This window comes from Phyllostomus hastatus, unplaced genomic scaffold (assembly GCF_019186645.2).
Source record: "Phyllostomus hastatus isolate PE091 unplaced genomic scaffold, TTU_PhHast_1.1 phas_contig_98, whole genome shotgun sequence".
NCBI classification, from domain to species: Eukaryota; Metazoa; Chordata; class Mammalia; order Chiroptera; family Phyllostomidae; genus Phyllostomus; species Phyllostomus hastatus.
This window is the reverse complement of record NW_025333999.1, coordinates 7,328,124-7,345,787: the sequence shown is the minus strand read 5'-3', so window position 1 is coordinate 7,345,787 and position 17,664 is coordinate 7,328,124. Positions and strand designations below refer to the sequence as shown.

Genomic DNA, 17,664 nt, shown 5'->3' with positions numbered 1-17,664 from the left:
CCGGGGGCAAGGGCGTGTTTAGAGTGATAAGCTCGGGGCGTGGTCAGCCATGGGGCGGGGCGACGCTGAAAAGGAGTGGCTGCTCTGGCAGGAAATCTGAGCTAGGCCCCGCCGGCCGGCGCACGATCCCATCCCAGTCTTAGTCCCCACCGAGCGATCCCTGGGCCATGGATGCAGCAAAGCCGGGTAGGCGGTCCGGGATACGGGATCCAAGAGGGGCATCCCCAGCCATACCTCGCTTCCTAAACTGAGGAACCATGGTTGTTTCTCTCCGTACATAGGGCAGGGAGAGGAGTTCCTGAGTGGGGAGGATGCGGGGATCCACCATTGTGGGGACCCCCAAGCCGAGAGGGGCCCGGGACACCAGTCCCTGATCCCCTCCCCCTTTGGAGTCTTCACCCCGGATGACTGGGCGAAGGGGCCCAGGAAGGGGAAGTGGCTGCTTCTGCTTCTGATATTCGTGATGGGGGCAGGGTGTCACCACTGCTGATGAAGTGAGGAGAGGGCGGCAGCACAGCAGGACCCCCCACCCCGCTGCTCCATAGCCCAGGGAGGGGCAGTGCGGATCCGGGCCCCCTAGAATGGGGACCTTTGCAGAAATGCAGCAAGGTTCCCCTTGTGTTTTGGGGCTGTCTTTTGTGTCCCTGCTGTGCATGTTGAGTGTCAGTCTTTATGGCCCTCATGGTCCCAGTCCGCCAGTGTTCCTGCCACAACTCTGTGCCTGTTTGTCCCACGTGTATTTTCATCTGTCTGGCCTGAGAGGCCCATGTGATTCCTTTGTCAAATTAGCTGTCTCCCCTTGGGACAGCGTGACTGCATCTGGGGCATCATGTTTGTCTCTTTGCTCCTGAGCCCTGCATTGGTGGGTGTCTCTGTGCCCTGTGTTGGGCTGTGCCTGAGTCCTTCTTCCTGCCCTGAGTCAGCCCCACCCGCCCAAGCCTAGGCGCCCTCCATCCCAGCTCAGACACGCACTCCATCACGCATTCCCTACAGAACCACAGCTTTTCCTCTCTCTCTCTCTTCTTCCTGTCTCCCCACCCTCCAAAACAACCAGTCGAGGTCCTGTGGAGGGAGGCTTTTGTGTGCCCATGTTTGACCTCCCCCCTGCAGGGCTACCCCCAGTTCCTGATAGCAGGAAGAGATACAGTGACATCTTCCGGAGCCTGGACAACCTCGAGATCTCACTGGGGAACGTGTGAGTCTGAGACTGAGCCACCCCCACCCAAATCCTGCCAGGATCTGCAAAACACCTGGACATCCCAAAGTTCAACCCCCTAAATCCACTGGAAATCCCCAGAGTGGTCCTAGAACCCCCATATATCCTTCTTGTGACCCCTGAAAACATTTGAGATCCCTATAATCCCATTCTCTGAACCCCAAAATTACCTATAACCCATCAAATTCTGTCTCAAGTCCCATAAAAAAAGTTCACCTCGTTCTCCCCCAAAACCCTACCCCATAGATGTCCCAAATACAAGATATGTCACTGAGGTGATATCCAGGACCATCTGCCATACCACCCTGGGACCCTCAGCTCCCCTAGGTGGGACAAGCTGGGTGGAGGGTGGTACCCTGACATCCTTACCTCCCAGGACCCTTGAGACGCTAGTTGGAGACACAGAGCCTGACAAGACTCCCACAGCCACCGAGGTGAGAGGCAGAGCCAAGGAGGCAGGGCGGAGGGGGCCTCCAGGAGGAGGGATTTTAAGGAGGTGGCCCCTGCTCTGCTTGCTTCTGAATCTGTCTCCTCCCCCTCAGACCAGTGAAACCAGCCATTGGAGTGGCACCTCCCCAGAGGGTCCTGCACCCTTGACAGGTAAGGGACTTTGAGGCCAGGGTGTGGGGACAGAAGGAAGCCCTTCCCTTAGCCAGCCATCGCTGACTGCCTGCCCTACAGTGCACACAGCCGAGCGGAGCCCCTGCCTTCAGGGAACCTCCAGTCTGGGTGGAGGACCAGTGCAAAGTTGTGACTCATTGTAGAAGGGCACTTTGGGGAGGCTTAAAGTATAGAATAAGGTCACTAGTCTGGTCTCTGGGCTCAAGTGAGGCCAGGGTTCCATGGGAGTTTAGGATTCAGAGTTCAGAGGTCCATCCATCTGCCCCAGGGCAGGAACTGGACTTACGGCTCATTCGGAACAAGGGTGGTGTAGATGCAGCCCTGGAGTACGCCAAGACTTGGAGCCGCTATGCCAAGGAGCTGCTGTCCTGGACTGAGAAGAGAGCCAGCCTTGGTGAGGGTCCCTTCCACCAGGCCCCAGGCTCCAGGCAGCATCCGTATCCCGCCTAACTCCCCTGCTGTCTCCCCCAGAGCTGGAGTTTGCCAAAAGCATTATGAAGATTGCCGAGGCTGGCAAGGTATCGATCCACCAGCAGGTAACCAGGACCAGACCATCCCCCAGGGAGCAAGCCCTCAAGAACCCCTGCCCGATCCCGCTCCCCCTAGATCCTCAACATCCTCCAACACCCCCACCCCAGAGCCACATGCCACTGCAGTACATCTACACCCTGTTTCTGGAGCATGACCTCAGCCTGGGAGCCCTGGCCGTGGAAACGGTGGCCCAGCAGAAGAGAGACTACTACCAGGTGAGGAAGCCGTGCTGTCCACAGCCGCCCAGCAGGTAGGCATGGTTACTGTCAGTGCCGTTGTGCGGATGAGGAAGCGGAGGCCCATGGACGCTGAGGAACTTGCCTAAGGTTACACAGCAGAGATTCAAGCCCGGCTTCCTGTGCAATTGCAAAACTGTGCTTTTGTTTGTTGTTGGGACGCAGGGTGAGGTGCTGAGTGTTCCCAGGAAGACAGTCTTGGCATCTCTGGGTTGAGACAGAAAGGCTGAAGTGACCACTAAGTCTCTCTGTTGGAACAGGGGGTTGGGGGAGAGTGGGTCTGGGTGAGAAGACTCCCCACCCTCAGGAGAGTCCAGACCCAGAAAAGGGTCCAGAGGATGAAAGGCACATGGCCCTGGGGAATGGAAGGATCAGGTGGCCCTGAGACATTTACATCCCCCACCATTGCCAGCCCCTGGCTGCCAAACGGACTGAGATTGAGAAGTGGAGGAAGGAGTTCAAGGAGCAGTGGATGAAAGAACAGAAGCGGATGGTGAGGCCCGGGGTGCGGGAGGGCAAGCCAGGGGAGGAGACAAAGGGGCACTGACTGCTCCTGCCCCGGCACAGAACGAGGCGGCGCAGGCGCTCCGGCGGGCCCAGCTCCAGTACGTGCAGCGGAGCGAAGACCTGCGGGCCCGCTCCCAGGCATCCCCAGAGGACCCACCCGCCCAGGCCTTGCCGGGACCCACAAAGCAGCAAGAGCGGCGGCGGCGTTCACGAGAGGAGGCCCAGGCCAAGGTGGAGACCAGCCCCTTGCCCCTCCAGCGCTCCGGCGCCTCCCTCCCCACGCTGTCTCCCACACGTTCCCTGCCGTGGTTTCTCCAGGCACAGGAGGCAGAGGCGCTGTACCAAGCCTGCATCCGCGAGGCCAACTCTAGGCAGCAGGACTTAGAGGCCACCAAGCAACGGATCGTGTCGCACATACGGAAGCTGGTGCTGCAGGGGGATGAAGTGATGAGGCGGGTGAGACCCTTCCCTCCAGCTGAGTGCCCCGCCCCCCTGCTCTCCCTAAACTGCCTCCAGGACACAGGACTCCTCCATCTCCACCCACAACCAGTTCCCACCCCCAGCCCCTGACAGCGCCTCTGCCTAGGCCCCACTCCTCTGGGTCCTACCCCCAGGGTGACCCTGCCAGCTCTGACCAGACACCCCCACAGCCGACTACCCTCAACCCTGAGCTGCCTCCCACTGCTGAGCCCCACCCCCCAACCCTGACTATGCTGGTGTTTGTAAGAGTCAGCACTCCGGCTCCACCAGCTCCTCATTCTTGGTCTCTGCCGGGCAGGTGACCCTGAGACTGTTCGGGCTGCGGGGGGCCCAAGCAGAGCATGGTCCCCGCGCGTTTGCCGCCCTGGCCGAGTGCTGTGCGCCCTTCGAGCCGGGCCAGCGCTACCAGGAGTTTGTGCAGACACTGCAGCCAGAGGTCCCACCACCCCCACCACCTGCCTTCTCTTTCAAGGAGTTCACACCTACCTTGCACAGGTGAGCCCCTGGGAGCAGAGTCAGGAAGAAGTGCCCCCAGAGGCAGTGCCAGCTGTTGGCACCATGGGGCTGAGAACTCAGGGCCAGAGACTCAGAGCCCCAGTATTTGGAGTTAGTGCCCGAGGCTCTCACTTGGGAGCGGGGTGCCAGTCCTGGGAGAGTCAGGACCTGAAGTCCCTGCGCTAGCCACGGTGCTCCTGCACACCAAGGCGTGCAGACTCAAGGGCCTGGTGTTGGATCTGAGGAGCAGGGCTGGGGGCTGGGGACTGTCACCCCTGCCAGTGTCTTGGTTCTCAGAGCCCTCAAACCTGTGCTCTCAGCTCCCCTCTGGACACAAGAAAAAAGCTTCCTGGCCCCTCACCTCCACGGCTGGACGAGAGTACAGCTGAGCCAGGCCCATGGGAGGATGCAGGCCCAGGATGGCAGGGTGAGTGCGGTGAGGGGCTGGCGGGAGCGGTGATGGGCAACAGCCGTCCTAACAATTGACCTGTCCCCCCCAGGGACTTCAGGCCCCACTCCAGGCAGCGATGTGGACAGCGTGGGCGGTGGCAGCGAGTCTCGATCCCTGGACTCTCCCACTTCCAGTCCAGGTGTTGCCAGGACCTGGCCCTGACCCACTCTTAACCTCTGCCCATCCTCTGGTCCCAGCCAGGCTCTGACCTTTGATCTCTAACCACATTCCTATCCTATTTCTTCAGCCTCTAACCTGTCTGACCCCCTCCTGACCTCCAACCCTTTCCCCAAGGTCATCTGTGGGTGGTTCTGAAAGGCCTGAAAACCAGGAAGGTATTCTTAGCCTTGGAACCTCTCCATGGCCCCTATGACCCTGAACTCTGACCCTCTGACTCCAGGCCCTGGTACGAGGCGGCTGGTAAAAGTCTCATCCACAGGCACTGAATCCTCAGATGACTTTGAGGAGCGGGACCCTGGTGAGGCTGGAAGTGGGTGGAGCAGGGCTGGAGGCAGGGGCAGGGGGCAGGGGGCCGGGACAAGCCTCCCTGACCTCCTCTCCTTTTACCACAGACCTGGGAGATGGGCTCGAGAACGGGTCAGGCAGCCCCTTCCGGAAGTGGACTCTGTCCAGCGCAGCCCAGACCCACCGGCTGCGGCGACTGAGGGGCCCAGCCAAGTGCCGAGAGTGTGAGGCCTTCATGGTCAGCGGGACCGAATGTGAGGAGGTGTGGCCCAGGCCAATGACCCAATGCCCTCTGCCGACCCCCAGTGACCTCCCTGACCCCAGACACCTCCGTGACCTGACATTCCTGTGACCTTCCCATCCCGGGAACCAGCCCTGATCTGATGATTTCCCATGAGCTTCCTATTCCCTAAGGACCCTTACAACCTCCACTTCTCCTGCTGACCTCCCTGACCCTGTGACTTTCCCCCTAGTGCTTTCTGACCTGCCACAAGCGCTGCCTTGAGACTCTGCTGATCCTCTGTGGGCACAGGCGGCTCCCGGCCCGGACATCCCTCTTTGGGGTCGACTTCCTACAGCTGCCCAGAGACTTTCCAGAAGAGGTGCCCTTTGTAATCACCAGGTGCACGGCTGAGATAGAACAGCGCGCCCTGGGTGTGCAGGTGCCACCTTGACCCTTGACATTTGACCATCCCCAGCAATTGCCTGTCCCTCTCCATGACTGGATTACAACCCAGGTGTTAATTTCCCACCCTACCCTGCAGGGCATTTACCGGGTCAGCGGGTCCCGAGTCCGAGTGGAACGGCTGTGCCAGGCTTTTGAGAACGGGCGAGCATTGGTGGACCTGTCAGGGAACTCACCTCATGATGTCTCAAGTGTCCTCAAGCGGTTCCTCCAGGAGGTGGGTACTCAGCGGACAGGGGCAGGGTCTGGGCAGGCTCAGGCTAAGGACCTTCTGTAGCCCACCCTCACCCACGTTCCCTCTGCCATTCCACCCCCAGCTCACTGACCCCGTGGTCCCTTTCCACTTCTACGATGCCTTCATCTCTCTGGCTAAGACCCTGCATGCAAAATCCGAGCATGACCCTGGGACCCCCAGCCCCAGCCCTGAGGTCATCCACTTGCTGAAGGCCCTCTTGGTGCAGCTGCCTGACTCTAACTACAACACCCTGCGGCACCTCGTGGCTCATCTGTTCAGGTGTGCGCTGTCCCTGACCTTGAAACAGACTTCTGACCTGAGGCACAGATCTGTGAGCCCTTCCCTGGACATGTGACTACTGACCCCTGGCCCTGACCTTTGACCCTTGCATGTGTTTTCTGAGCTCTGAACCTTAATATATGTGACTCTCGACTTTGAGTGCCTGCTCCTGACCCCCATTGCTGGGCATGTACCTGCTGGTCTCAAACAATGACGAGGGCCACGGACCCGTGACTTGGGCAGGTTGACACTAGTGTGGCCTTCAGGTCCTACCTGATGAGTGATGACTGTCCACGCTGTGCCCTTACCCTTCTCTTCACCCCATCCCCAGGGTGGCTACACAGTTTGAGGAAAATAAGATGTCTGCCAACAACTTGGGCATTGTGTTTGGACCAACGCTGCTGCGGCCACCAGATTGTCCTGGGACAGCTGGCACTGGTTCTGTTACCTGCCTCCTGGATTCTGGGCACCAGGCCCAGCTTGTCGAGTTCCTCATCGTGAACTATGAGCAGATCTTTGGGATGGACGAACTCCCCCTAGTCACTGAGCCCCCACCTCCAAACCCCAGCCCGGTCCCTGGGCCCCTCACAACCAGCTCCCAGCCACCAGCCTCATACCTTGCCCCAGATCCCCAGCCCCCAACCCTCCCCTCAGACCTGCGCCCAGATCCTGAGCCCCACGGTGCCCTGGACAAGCATCCCGAGGCTGCGACCCCCGAGGTAGGAACCTGCTGAGCCTAGGGGCAGGGGAGGGTCTTCTCTCCATTTAATCTTCTCACTCACTCTCCTTTCTTCCTTCCTTCCCCTTTAAAATTTTCTTTCATTCCTTTCTTCTTTAAAATATATATTTATTTTGAGAGAGACAGGGGAAGAGAGGGAGAGAAACATCCATGCGTGAGAGAGACATCTATCAGATATCTCTCTCTCGCCCCCAACTGGGGATCTGGCCTGAGACCCAGGCATGTACCCTGACTGGGAATCAAACTGAGGACCTTTTGCAGGCCAGTGCTCAATCTACTGAACCACGCCAGCCAGGGCATCATTCCTTTCTTATGTACCCTGTGCTCATTCTAGGAAGAGAAGTGAGGAATGGAGTGGGTGGGGGGGTAATAATGAAGTAACAACAGGATATAGCCCTACAGAGATACTAACATGGGTGATCATTTATTCCTCCAGCAGAATATTTATTGAACACCTACTATGTACCAAGCACTGTTCTAGGCGTTACATATACATCAGTGAGCAGAATATTCAAAGACCCCTTTCTCTTGGTGCCTACATTCTGGTGGAGAAGAAACCATTAATAAACAAGAAATACGATACAGAGTTAGTTCTATAGGATGTTACATGGTGACAAATATTGTGGAGAAAAGAAAAGGCAGCATATCAAAGGTAAGGGATATCAGGGGCACCGAGGTGAGAGGTAATGGACAGTTTATAGCAGAAAGTAGGGTGATGTGGACTTGTCTCAAGGTGGATTTGAGCAATGACTGGGAGAATGTCGAGGAGAAATAAGCCAGGTGGAGACCAGGAGAAGTGTGTTCCAGGCGAAGGGAATAGCCGATGCAAAGGCCATGAGGTGGGAGCGTGCCTGGGGTGTTCAAGGCACAGCTTCATCAGATTGTGACGAATGAAGAGAAGGTGGTCAGGATAAGAGCCGAAGAGCAGTCTGTGGGCTGGCACCAACTATGCATGGGCACTCATTAGGCTTCCTGTCAGTCTCCCCACAGCCCTGAGTCATAGACACTATTAGTGAAAAGCATTTACACGTGAGACTCCTAGGGAGGTTTCCCTGACCCTCATTCTCTGCTGTACCTGCCATTCCCGAGAGCACAGACCTCCTCCATGGAGGCCCCGGGCTGGGAGAGGGGCTGCCGGTGTGCGGCCGGACTCTGCGCGCTGGGGTGGCTCAGAAAGGGCTCAGGACAGTGTCTGACACATAGAAAGAACTCTCGCTGCTATTAGCATTTAGTTAAAGACAGAACAGTGAAAATATACAGCTAAAAAGCAGGCTTAATATGGCAGAGAATAGAGCAGAAAGGAGATTTACCTCATCCCTGTGTGGGGATGGTTAAGTCACAACCTGGCCTGGCCCTCTGCTGAGCCAAGGAGCCGCTGCCCTCACATCCCGCACCAAGACCAATGACAATGCCCTGCACAGCAGGACAAGCAATGCACTGTTAAGGGCGTTACCTCTCCCCAGACACCAAAACTACAAAGGAATTTGCAGATCCAGGAACAAGCCCTCAGTTCTCCAAGAGTCTCAAAGAACTGCGATTTCATTGTTAGGGTCTTGGTCTTGGGTTTCTCCCTACAGATTCCGACTCTACAGAGTGACCAGAAAGAAGTGGCCAAAGATAGGACAGATGAAAGAGGGGAAGGTGAGTGTGTTGGAGAGTAACCCAGGAGTTCTGTGGGTGCCCCTGCCGAGGATAGTTTGGCTGAGAGATGACTCCCTGGGGGGTGGGGACATCTAGAGGACTTGGGGATGCTCAGCAATGACCACCCCATTCCACAGTGTCCAGCCAAGACCCCGAGGACTCACTCCTGGGGACACAGTCCCGCAGCTACTTCAGCCGCCAGCCAGTGAAGTATCCCAGGGGAGGCATGCGACCTGTCACCCACCAGCTGTCCAGCTTGGCCCTGGTGGCTTCCAAATTGTGCGAGGAGACCCCTGTCACATCAGGGCCCCAGGGGAGCTTGCGGAGGAAGGGGCTAGGCCCTACTGCTGCTACCCCTGAGGACAGCCCCCTGCGCCGCACCACGCTGCCCAAGCATTTTGAGATTACCCAGGAGACAGCCCGGCTACTCTCCAAGCTGCACACAGAGGCTGTGCCCAAGGCCCCCTGCTGCCCGGCCCCCCAGCCTGAGGAGGAGGAAGCTGAGGACCATCTCTGACCACCCCAGCACTCTGACCAAGTGGCTCAAGACTGAGGAAATAGACCCACTTCTCCTAGAAGTTCAATGTTGGGGTTCTGGAGAGTTCCTATAAGGAAAAACCGCATGGCCTGGGGGAAGACCGAAACCCTTTTTGGCGCAATGTACCGGGCTCCCCCCACAAGACACAGGTCACTGTCAAGCATCAGGGCCACTCAGATTCAGAGGTCACTCAGGGCCAATACTCAGGTTCAGTATAGATCACAGGATCCTTGGGGTCCACCCTGGGATCCCCTGGGATCCTCTGACCCCTGGGACAGGGGTGCCTTTTGCTACTTCGGTTGTAGCCACTTCCCCACCTCCGCCTGCCTCCTTAGCTGACCGGAAGTGACCAGCTCTTAGAGTGGGAGAGCGACAGCTCAGACGAGACATCTGGAGGTGCCTGGGGTCTGACAGTCCCTGAATAAACTGTGTGTCTTTATGCCCTTGAGTGTCTTTCTTCGCCAGGTGAGGGCAGCATCCTCAGGCCCCATTTTACCCCTCAGGGAAACCGAGGCCCGCTCTCCTTGAGCGCCTGCGGGCAGGCAGTTGAGCTGGACATGGGCGCTGAGCTGAGTCACACTGCCCAGCCCTCCTCGAGCTCCGTGTCTCGGATCCGGTCCTGCATAATCAAATAGGACAAAGTGCAGATAACCGGGACAATGGGGCAGTGTTCTCTGGGCCGGGGCCGTGGGAGCGCAGGGCCGGCGCAGGCCTGGGCCGGGCAGGGGGCAGTGCCGCCAGGGACTGGGGGCGAGGGGGCGTGATTGCAAAAACCCTGAGTGCAGCTGGACGGTCGGGCGGGCCGAGGAGGTCCGCCGGGTAAGAGGTGGCGGCACGCGGTAGCTGCTGGCTAGGGAAGCCGCGGTGGGGCGGGGGTCCGGGCGGTGGGAGCCTGGTCGGATCAGGGCGTGGCTTGGAGCTCGGCGGCGGATTGGACGCGTGGGAGCGGGGTTGAGTGGGAGCGGGGGTGCGGACCCTGGGACCACCCGGCGCTGAGCCCGGGCAGCGTGAGGTCACGGCGGGAATTCTCCCGCCCCGACTGACTCAGCCGCCCCCAAGGCCCGAAACTGAGGTCGCGTAGGTGTGCAGGGGCGGGGAGGTGGTCTCGCCGGAAGTGGGGAGGAAATGGGGGGCTGAGGTTCCGGGCGACTCCAGCTTCTTTGGGCCGCAGAGGCCGGGCTCCCCCAGGTGGCGGGGGCGGGGCGCCGGGGCTGGGCTGGGACAGCGCGGTAGGGGCGGGACTCGCCTTCGGCGCTGTCTACGGCGCTAAGCGCCCCCAGACTCGCCACTTCCTACACGGTCGCTGGGCTATGGGCCTCTGACTCTGCCCTACCCCCTGTGAGGCCGTCCTGTCTGCGGCTTGACGGGTGGCCTAGGTGAGACTGGAATGGAGGGTGCGGGTGGACGCGAGTTCCCGGGAGGGTGGGGCAAGTGGCTTCGGGGGGCCGGGTGCTGCCCACTTCTCCCCTACCTACATCCTCCCTCAGCCTGGGGCTCCGGAAAGCCCCGCCAGCTGCCCCCTTTGACGCGGAGGCCAGCAGGGTCCTCCGTTCCACCCAGAATGGCCCGATACCCCGCCCGCTTCGGGAGCGCCCTTGCCCAAAGCCTGCCTCCCAACTTCTGGGGCTGGCTCGCTGCCTTCCCAGGTCTCCCCAGTCAGCTCCACACCCGAGCACCGACAGCCTGCAGGGTCCCAGCACTGATCCCGCCTTGCGCACTGGTGACTTCTGAGCTCTGCAATCTGCAGAGACCCCGACACCAAACGGACCTTCCCTCCCCTACTTTCACAGTTCACACCCCTTTGTCCCACCCTAGCCCCCACCACCGACAACACAGACTGAACACAAATTGGCAGCATGTGGGCAGATGGGTTTTGTTTTGTTTCTTTAAACTACAAAAGAAAACCAACTGGAAAAGAAAAAAGAAACCCAGCTAGTCGTTTGATTTGGGAGATACCTTTGTAACAGTCTTACTAGTAAATAAGCAACAGCTGATCCCCCCACCCCAACCCATAGAACTTGCTTTTCTAGGACACCCCGGTCCCCCCAAACACCACTTTGCCCAGAGGCATTTGAGTTTGAGAGCTTTGGCCTACCTGTCTCGACCCTATCCTCTGGGTGCTATACCTTTCTAGGTCCTTTGGATGATCTCCGCCTGCACTGACCTTCTCCTGTGTGCCTCCAGATAGGCCACCATGGGCCAGTGCTACTACAATGAGACCATCGGCTTCTTCTACAACAACAGTGGCAAGGAGCTGAGCTCCCACTGGCGGCCGAAGGATGTTGTTGTGGTGGCGCTGGGGTTGACCGTCAGTGTGCTGGTGCTGCTCACCAACCTATTGATCATCGCGGCCATCGCCTCTAACCGCCGCTTCCACCAGCCCATTTACTACCTGCTCGGCAACCTGGCTGCAGCCGACCTCTTCGCTGGTGTGGCCTACCTCTTCCTCATGTTCCACACTGGCCCGCGCACAGCCCAGCTCTCTCTCCTAGGCTGGTTTGTGCGGCAGGGTCTGCTGGACACAAGCCTGACTGCGTCAGTGGCCACACTGCTGGCTATTGCCGTGGAGCGACACCAGAGCGTGATGGCCGTGCAGCTGCACAGCCGCATGCCCCGCGGCCGTGTGGTCATGCTCATTGTGGGGGTGTGGGTAGCCGCCCTGGGGCTGGGGCTGCTGCCTGCCCACTCCTGGCACTGCCTCTGTGCCCTAGACAGCTGCTCACGCATGGCCCCCCTGCTCAGCCGCTCCTACCTGGCCGTCTGGGCTCTATCCAGCCTGCTCGTCTTCCTACTCATGGTGGCTGTCTATACCCGCATTTTCTTCTATGTTCGTGGGCGGGTACAGCGTATGGCAGGGCATGTCAGCTGCCACCCCCGCTACCGTGAGACCACGCTCAGCCTGGTCAAGACTGTTGTCATCATCCTGGGTGAGTGGAACTCTGATCCCCCCCAGCTCCTCCAAGATCTGGTGGAAAAGCATGATGGGAGGAGATGATTTGGGTGGGGAAGGTTCTCTAAGCGGTGATATCTGAGCAGAGACCTGAGTGCTGGGGAAAGGAAAAAAGTTCCAGGCAGAGGGAACAGAGAGCCCCAGACAGGACCAAGCAGGCCTCGAAGGGCACAGATAGAAGTCAGATTTTGTTCTGAATTCCGTGGAAGCCCTTAAGAGTTTTTGGCAGGGAATAACGTGGTCATTCTGGCAGTTGAAATGTAGGCTGGTCTGGGTGGGACAGGTGGCAGGAGACTGTCCCATTGGGATATACCCCCCACACACATAAGAACAAGGAGTGACTCTTCCCAATGATCGCCTTCCCCCCACTGGGTGACTGGCCTGTCCACAGTGACCTGCTATCCCCCACAGAACACACATCCACATAGAAACATCCAGGGCGCTGCCCACAGTGTACCAGTTAGGAAAGGAGTCCCTTCTGGCAAACAAGTTAGAGTAAAGAGTCCCTTCTTATCACACCTGCCCCATCACTCTGTGGAGGCAGCCAGACGAGCCTCTCTGGCACCGTAAACCACAGCTGTTGTCTGAGTTCTGGACACCCCTGCAGCCCTGAGTTCAGAGCTGTGGGTGCCAGGCTCCCTGACAGCTGGCCCTGCTCACCTTGGGCTTCATCCCACAGGGGCATTTGTGGTCTGCTGGACGCCGGGCCAGGTGGTGCTGCTCCTGGATGGTCTGGACTGCAAGTCTTGCAACGTCCTGGCTGTGGAGAAGTATTTCCTGCTCTTAGCCGAGGCCAACTCACTGGTCAACGCTGTGGTGTACTCCTGCCGTGATGCAGAGATGCGCCGCACCTTCCGCCGCCTCCTCTGCTGCCTGTGCCTCCGCCGGTCCACTGGTGATTCTCCCGGCTACACAGCCTCCACCCAAACAGGCGCCAACACTCGCATCATGCTTTCCAAGAATGGCCACCCCCTGATGGACTCCACCCTTTAGCCAACCTCGGACTTCAGTGGGGTGCAGCAAGTGCTGATTGCACCCCTGACCATTCGTGGATGTGCCTGGTTCAACCTAATCTGAGGGACAGAATTAAAGGCAGACCCTTGGTCTGGATGACACCAGAGCCCGGCCTCCCCAGACACACAACTCTGCCTGCTTCGGGGCCTGGGGGTGTGTGGTCATCTCCAGTGCCCAGGAGAGTGTCAGATGGGGTTCAGGAACTGGCTCTTCAATCGTCTCAGATTGTGGGGTTTTCAACAGACATTTTCCTGTTTCTACGCACCCCTGGTGCACCCTGTGGCTTGCTTCTTTGTGTGTGTTGGTGTGGGTTAAAGGTAAGAGAGGTGAGGACTCTCCGGCCACACTGCCGAAAATCATAAGGATGGATCATGGATGCGCCGTCTGCCTGAAGCTGCTTCTTCAGTGGCATGGGCTGAAGGGTGCTGAGCGAGAGCTGGGAAAGGTGTGTGGCCCCGTAAAGCCTCCGGGGCTTGCCTGTCCCTGCTGGACTTGAGGGTGTCCACGAGGAGGGCATGTTAAGAAGTAAACCTTTCTTTCTCCTCTGGGATTTCCAAAGCATTTTCTGTCATTAACTCAGTCTGTCACTGTGTCCCAGATTGTCCATCTCAGCTTTCCCTGGCAGGGACCCTTCAGCCCTGTTCTCACTCCCCTTCAGTCTCTGGCCAGTTGTTACTCCATCTGCCTTGGAGTTTTGCGTTTTGCGTCTGTTCCCTCGTGTCTGTCTTCTCTACTTGTTCCCCTGCTTCACTCCCGCCAGCTGCCTGTCTTCATCCTCTGGAGCCCAGAGGAGTCCATGGCCCACGTAAGTCCTCTCGTGCCTGCCCTTCTGTCCCAGTCCAGGTTAACAGTCAGGTGTGTTCATCCCGTTGCATGCCACACACCAGGGCCAGGGGTGGTGGGATCCGTGCAGCAGGGTGTCAGCTTTGAGTGTTGCCATTTCTCAAGCTCCTCTGACGTTGCCTGGCACACTGATAAGCACTTCAGGAGCATTATTTAATCATCACCTGCAAGCATTACACCTATTTCACGTGAGGACAGTGGCTCTGAGAGGCTGAGGTCTGGCCCATGGTTACACAGTTTTGAAGGGACACAGAGATGCATCCAGGGACTAGAGAGGCCCCTGGGGAAAGGGCTTCAGATTCCCACAAAGTATGGAATTGGTCACAGCTCAGCCTGGATTTTTTCTTTTTTTTTTCTTTTCTATTTTCCTTTTTTACTGTTTATTGACTTTAGAGAGAGGAGAGAGAGAAAGGAGAGAGAAAGAAACATCAGTTTCTTGTTCCAGTCATCTGTGCATTCATTGGTTGATTCTTGTATGTGCCCTGACCAGGGATCAAACCTACAACCTTGGCATATGGGGACAATGCTCCAACCAACTGAGCTAACCAGCCAGGACTCAGCCTAGCTTTTCCCACCTCACCACATAGTCCCTGAGGGCCTCAGATGGGTCAGACTCCTGATGATAATAAGTCCTGTCTCAGATGCTCATAGAGCTATCCCGCTAGGCATGGTATAGACCAGAATCTGGATTCTCTGCTTCCACCTAAGGAGACAGGGTTATGTCCCTACTTCAGGTTCACACACAGAATAACAGCCAAATGTGAAACCAGGCCTCCCAAAGAGGCCCAGTTCTTAAGCTACTAATGTAAACATTGCCAAAGAACCAAAAACATCTAGGTCCTGCCATGTTACATGCGGCTGGACTTCCCTTTGGGAGAACCCCCTGCCCTCAGGCAGCTTTGTGAGGAGGCAAGAATGAACTGGGGTGCTGGGTACTTCTCTAGGGCCCAAGGGGGGCAGCATGGCTCCTAGGGCCTGGGGCCTGAATATCCAGAGGTGGTGACCCAGACCAGCAGCTTCCACCATGTGCCTGGGTTCACGCCCATGAACGATGCAGTCCTGCCTCCACCGAGCTTTGGGCTTGCTGGGCAGACATATCACTGCAGGGGTCGAGGCAGCCAACAATTCCTATGACCTCCGAAAGACAGCTCTGTGTTTCGCCTGCTCTGAGCTGGCTGCTCTCACATCGGCATCCTCCAGGTCCTAATTCACATTCTGGGGTTCTGTCCCACCAGTTTTCCCCTCTCTTGTAGGTCTCTCTTCTCTACCAAGCTTTTGTCTCTGCTGGTCTTTTAAGCTTTCAAATCCCTATCCCCTACCGCATTCTCAGAAGGACACCAAAGTTCCCCACTATTTTCAGGCCTCCTGTGCAAGTGCTGTGCTAACAGCTGACCTTTCAATACAGAGCATTGGCTCTCAATGGCACCCACACATCTTCTAGTACTTCCTGTTATTGGGGCCAAGTGTCAACTCTCATCAGGAAGCCCTCAAGGTTGTTCTTACACAGCCCACATCACCCATTTCCATTCCCTGATGTCTCTTGGAGTCCCCCAATAAAATCACTCCACATGATTCTTGCATTTCCTCTCCTGCCCTGCCCGAGGGGTTGGCAGCCAGGCTTGACCAGGCTAGACCTTTTATGATCCTGTGCCTGGAGACTACCCTTAGAGCAAACATGCCCCAGGAGGTCCCATGGAGTTGGATAAGTAATTCTTGTCCAGTCTGTTCCTTTTCTCTCGAATGAGGAGCTGCTGTCTTGGGGTGCACCGCAGGGTGGGTCTTCCATTCATTAATTATCCATGTGGTAGTGCTTTCTAGACCTGGAATACTGCAGGGCAAGAGAATGAATAAACAAGAGAGAGGTCATGCTGAAGCCAGACCTTGAAAGGTAAATAGAACTGACTTACACAACTAAGAAAATGACTCAGTTCTAACCTCCCAGCCACCAGCAACACACACTTGTGACCCTCACGGAAAGCTTCCAGGCAAGAGCCAGAATGCAGGGAGCCCCATGACCCATCCGAAGGGGCTGAGGAGAGCTTTAGGGGACTGAGCAGGGGGCTGGGACTGAGCCTTCTGGAAATGAATTGGGGGGTGTTGATGGAGTCCAAGGGAGAGTCTGAGAAGGAAGGGATGGCTGGGAGGAAGAGTGGGCTGCCCTGAGAAGTGGGGACGCAGGGAAGTGTGGGTCCCTGAGGAGTGGGGGGCTCAGGTATGAAGTCCTCTGAAGAGGGGTAGGATCTCTGAACAGAAGGTACGGAGAAGAGTTGGGATCTCTGAAGCGGGGCAAAGCTGGCCTTGGCCTCTCTAGGGCTAGAGGATGGGGGTGGAGAATGCCGTTGCCTGGGCAAACCAACTGACTCCTGGCTATTGAGTGGGGCTGTTGGGGGCGTGTCCGTGGGCGGTGCTCCTCGGCCAGGGCCGCGGCGTTTGGCTGAAAGCGGCGGCGGGGGCTTGTCCAGGCGCGCGCAGTGCACACGTGGCCGAGGTTGGCTGCCAGGTCTGCGCAAGTTCTCTAGACCCGGTGGCCCCCCATCAGCACCCGCCGTGCCCCGCAGGCCCTGGACGCCCCAGACTCGGGCGACATCCTGCAGCAGATCACGTGCATCACCGACCAGAGCCTGGAGGAGGCGCAGGCCAGGTGCTGCAGGGGCTGGGCTGGCCGAGGGGCCGGGGGCTGCTGGTGTGGAGCAGAGGAGGGGCCAAGGTGACGGCGTGAAGTATCCGAGTCGGGAGGGCAGATGTTGGGCGGAGGGGTGGCGGGATAGGAGCTTGAGGAGAACGACGAAGGCATTTATGGGGTTGAAAGGGAACGGATTGAAAGGTTTATGGGGCTAAGCAGTGGGGTAGTGAGTTTTAGGAGCTCATCCTGGAGAGAGAAAGATGGGTTTAAGGGGAGTTTGTGGATAGGGAGGTTTATGGTGAAAGATGCTTTCAGGGTTTATGGAATTGTAAGGAGGTAAGAGGAGTGCTGAGGGTGTAAATGGATGGGTTGGTGGGATTCATGAAGTGGGAAGTTTTGAGGACAGGTAATGGTAAGCTGAGGCATGGGACTTGGGAATGAAGAGATGGGTGACTGAGTAGATGTGGCAACCATCAGGAAAAATGGTTAGTGGGGGAGTGGGGTGGAAGCCAGACAGGATCCCCCCTTTTAATTAATTTGGCAAATATTATTGGATACAATGTGCAGAGCACTGAACTGGCTGCTGGCAAAGTCCTAGTTCTCAAGCTCGTGGTTTGAGGGAGAACGCAAGTGCAAAAAAGTTACTGTAAACGGTGAGAAAAGCTGTAAGGAAGGGGGTGACATGCTGTGGGAAGCCAGGTGGAGATGGCGCGGCACCTGCAGAGGCCCTGAGGTGGGAAACAGAAGAAAGAAAGCAGAGTCAGAGACTGAAGGTCCACAGTTGAGTTTGGAGACAGGGTGGAACTGCATCCCAGTAGGTCTACAAGTCTCAGAAACAGTTTGGGTTTTATGCCAGTTGCAGTGGGAAAATCACAGCAATGATCAGACCCCTGCACAGCCCCATTTTCCTACACCCACCGCTGTCAGCCAGCCAGGATTGGCAAATGCTCCTCCAGAAGGCAGCCCATCGTGTCTGGGTTCTGCCCAAATTATTAGAAAATGGGAAAGGACTGAAGTCCTTTTGGAGGATAAGTTCTTGTTAAATGGGGGCCCGTTTGGGGGAGAAGAGTGGCCCCTGGGGTTGGGACCAGGGTCCAGTCGTGTAGCCTGTGCAG

The 17,664-nt window shown here is 57.4% G+C and overlaps 2 protein-coding genes across 8 annotated transcripts; both read left to right on the top strand.

Moving 5' to 3' along the window:
- The first annotated feature begins 51 nt into the window (after positions 1–51).
- Positions 52–9,548, top strand: LOC123828493 (GEM interacting protein). The gene is made up of 21 exons (XM_045853531.1): positions 52–186; positions 1,111–1,195; positions 1,593–1,650; positions 1,759–1,816; positions 2,106–2,231; positions 2,309–2,373; positions 2,476–2,583; positions 3,017–3,097; positions 3,172–3,342; positions 3,430–3,567; positions 3,890–4,086; positions 4,407–4,513; positions 4,587–4,676; positions 4,938–5,015; positions 5,110–5,264; positions 5,476–5,664; positions 5,767–5,904; positions 6,005–6,201; positions 6,533–6,920; positions 8,518–8,581; positions 8,719–9,548. The coding sequence occupies exons 1-21, from the start codon at positions 168–170 to the stop codon at positions 9,096–9,098; spliced, it is 2,892 nt and encodes a 963-aa protein (XP_045709487.1). The 5' UTR covers positions 52–167; the 3' UTR covers positions 9,099–9,548.
- Positions 9,549–9,779: 231 nt separating this feature from the next.
- On the top strand, positions 9,780–15,481 carry LPAR2 (lysophosphatidic acid receptor 2). Of its 7 annotated transcripts, none has more exons than XM_045853708.1 (3): positions 9,780–9,938; positions 11,308–12,046; positions 12,749–15,481. In XM_045853708.1, exons 2-3 carry the CDS (start codon positions 11,314–11,316, stop codon positions 13,060–13,062), a joined length of 1,047 nt encoding a protein of 348 aa, XP_045709664.1. In that variant the 5' UTR covers positions 9,780–9,938; positions 11,308–11,313; the 3' UTR covers positions 13,063–15,481. The 7 variants fall into 7 exon arrangements, with proteins under 7 accessions (XP_045709664.1, XP_045709660.1, XP_045709662.1 ...); XM_045853704.1 differs by having other exon boundaries at positions 11,304–12,046; XM_045853706.1 differs by having other exon boundaries at positions 11,254–12,046.
- Positions 15,482–17,664: the final 2,183 nt, after the last annotated feature.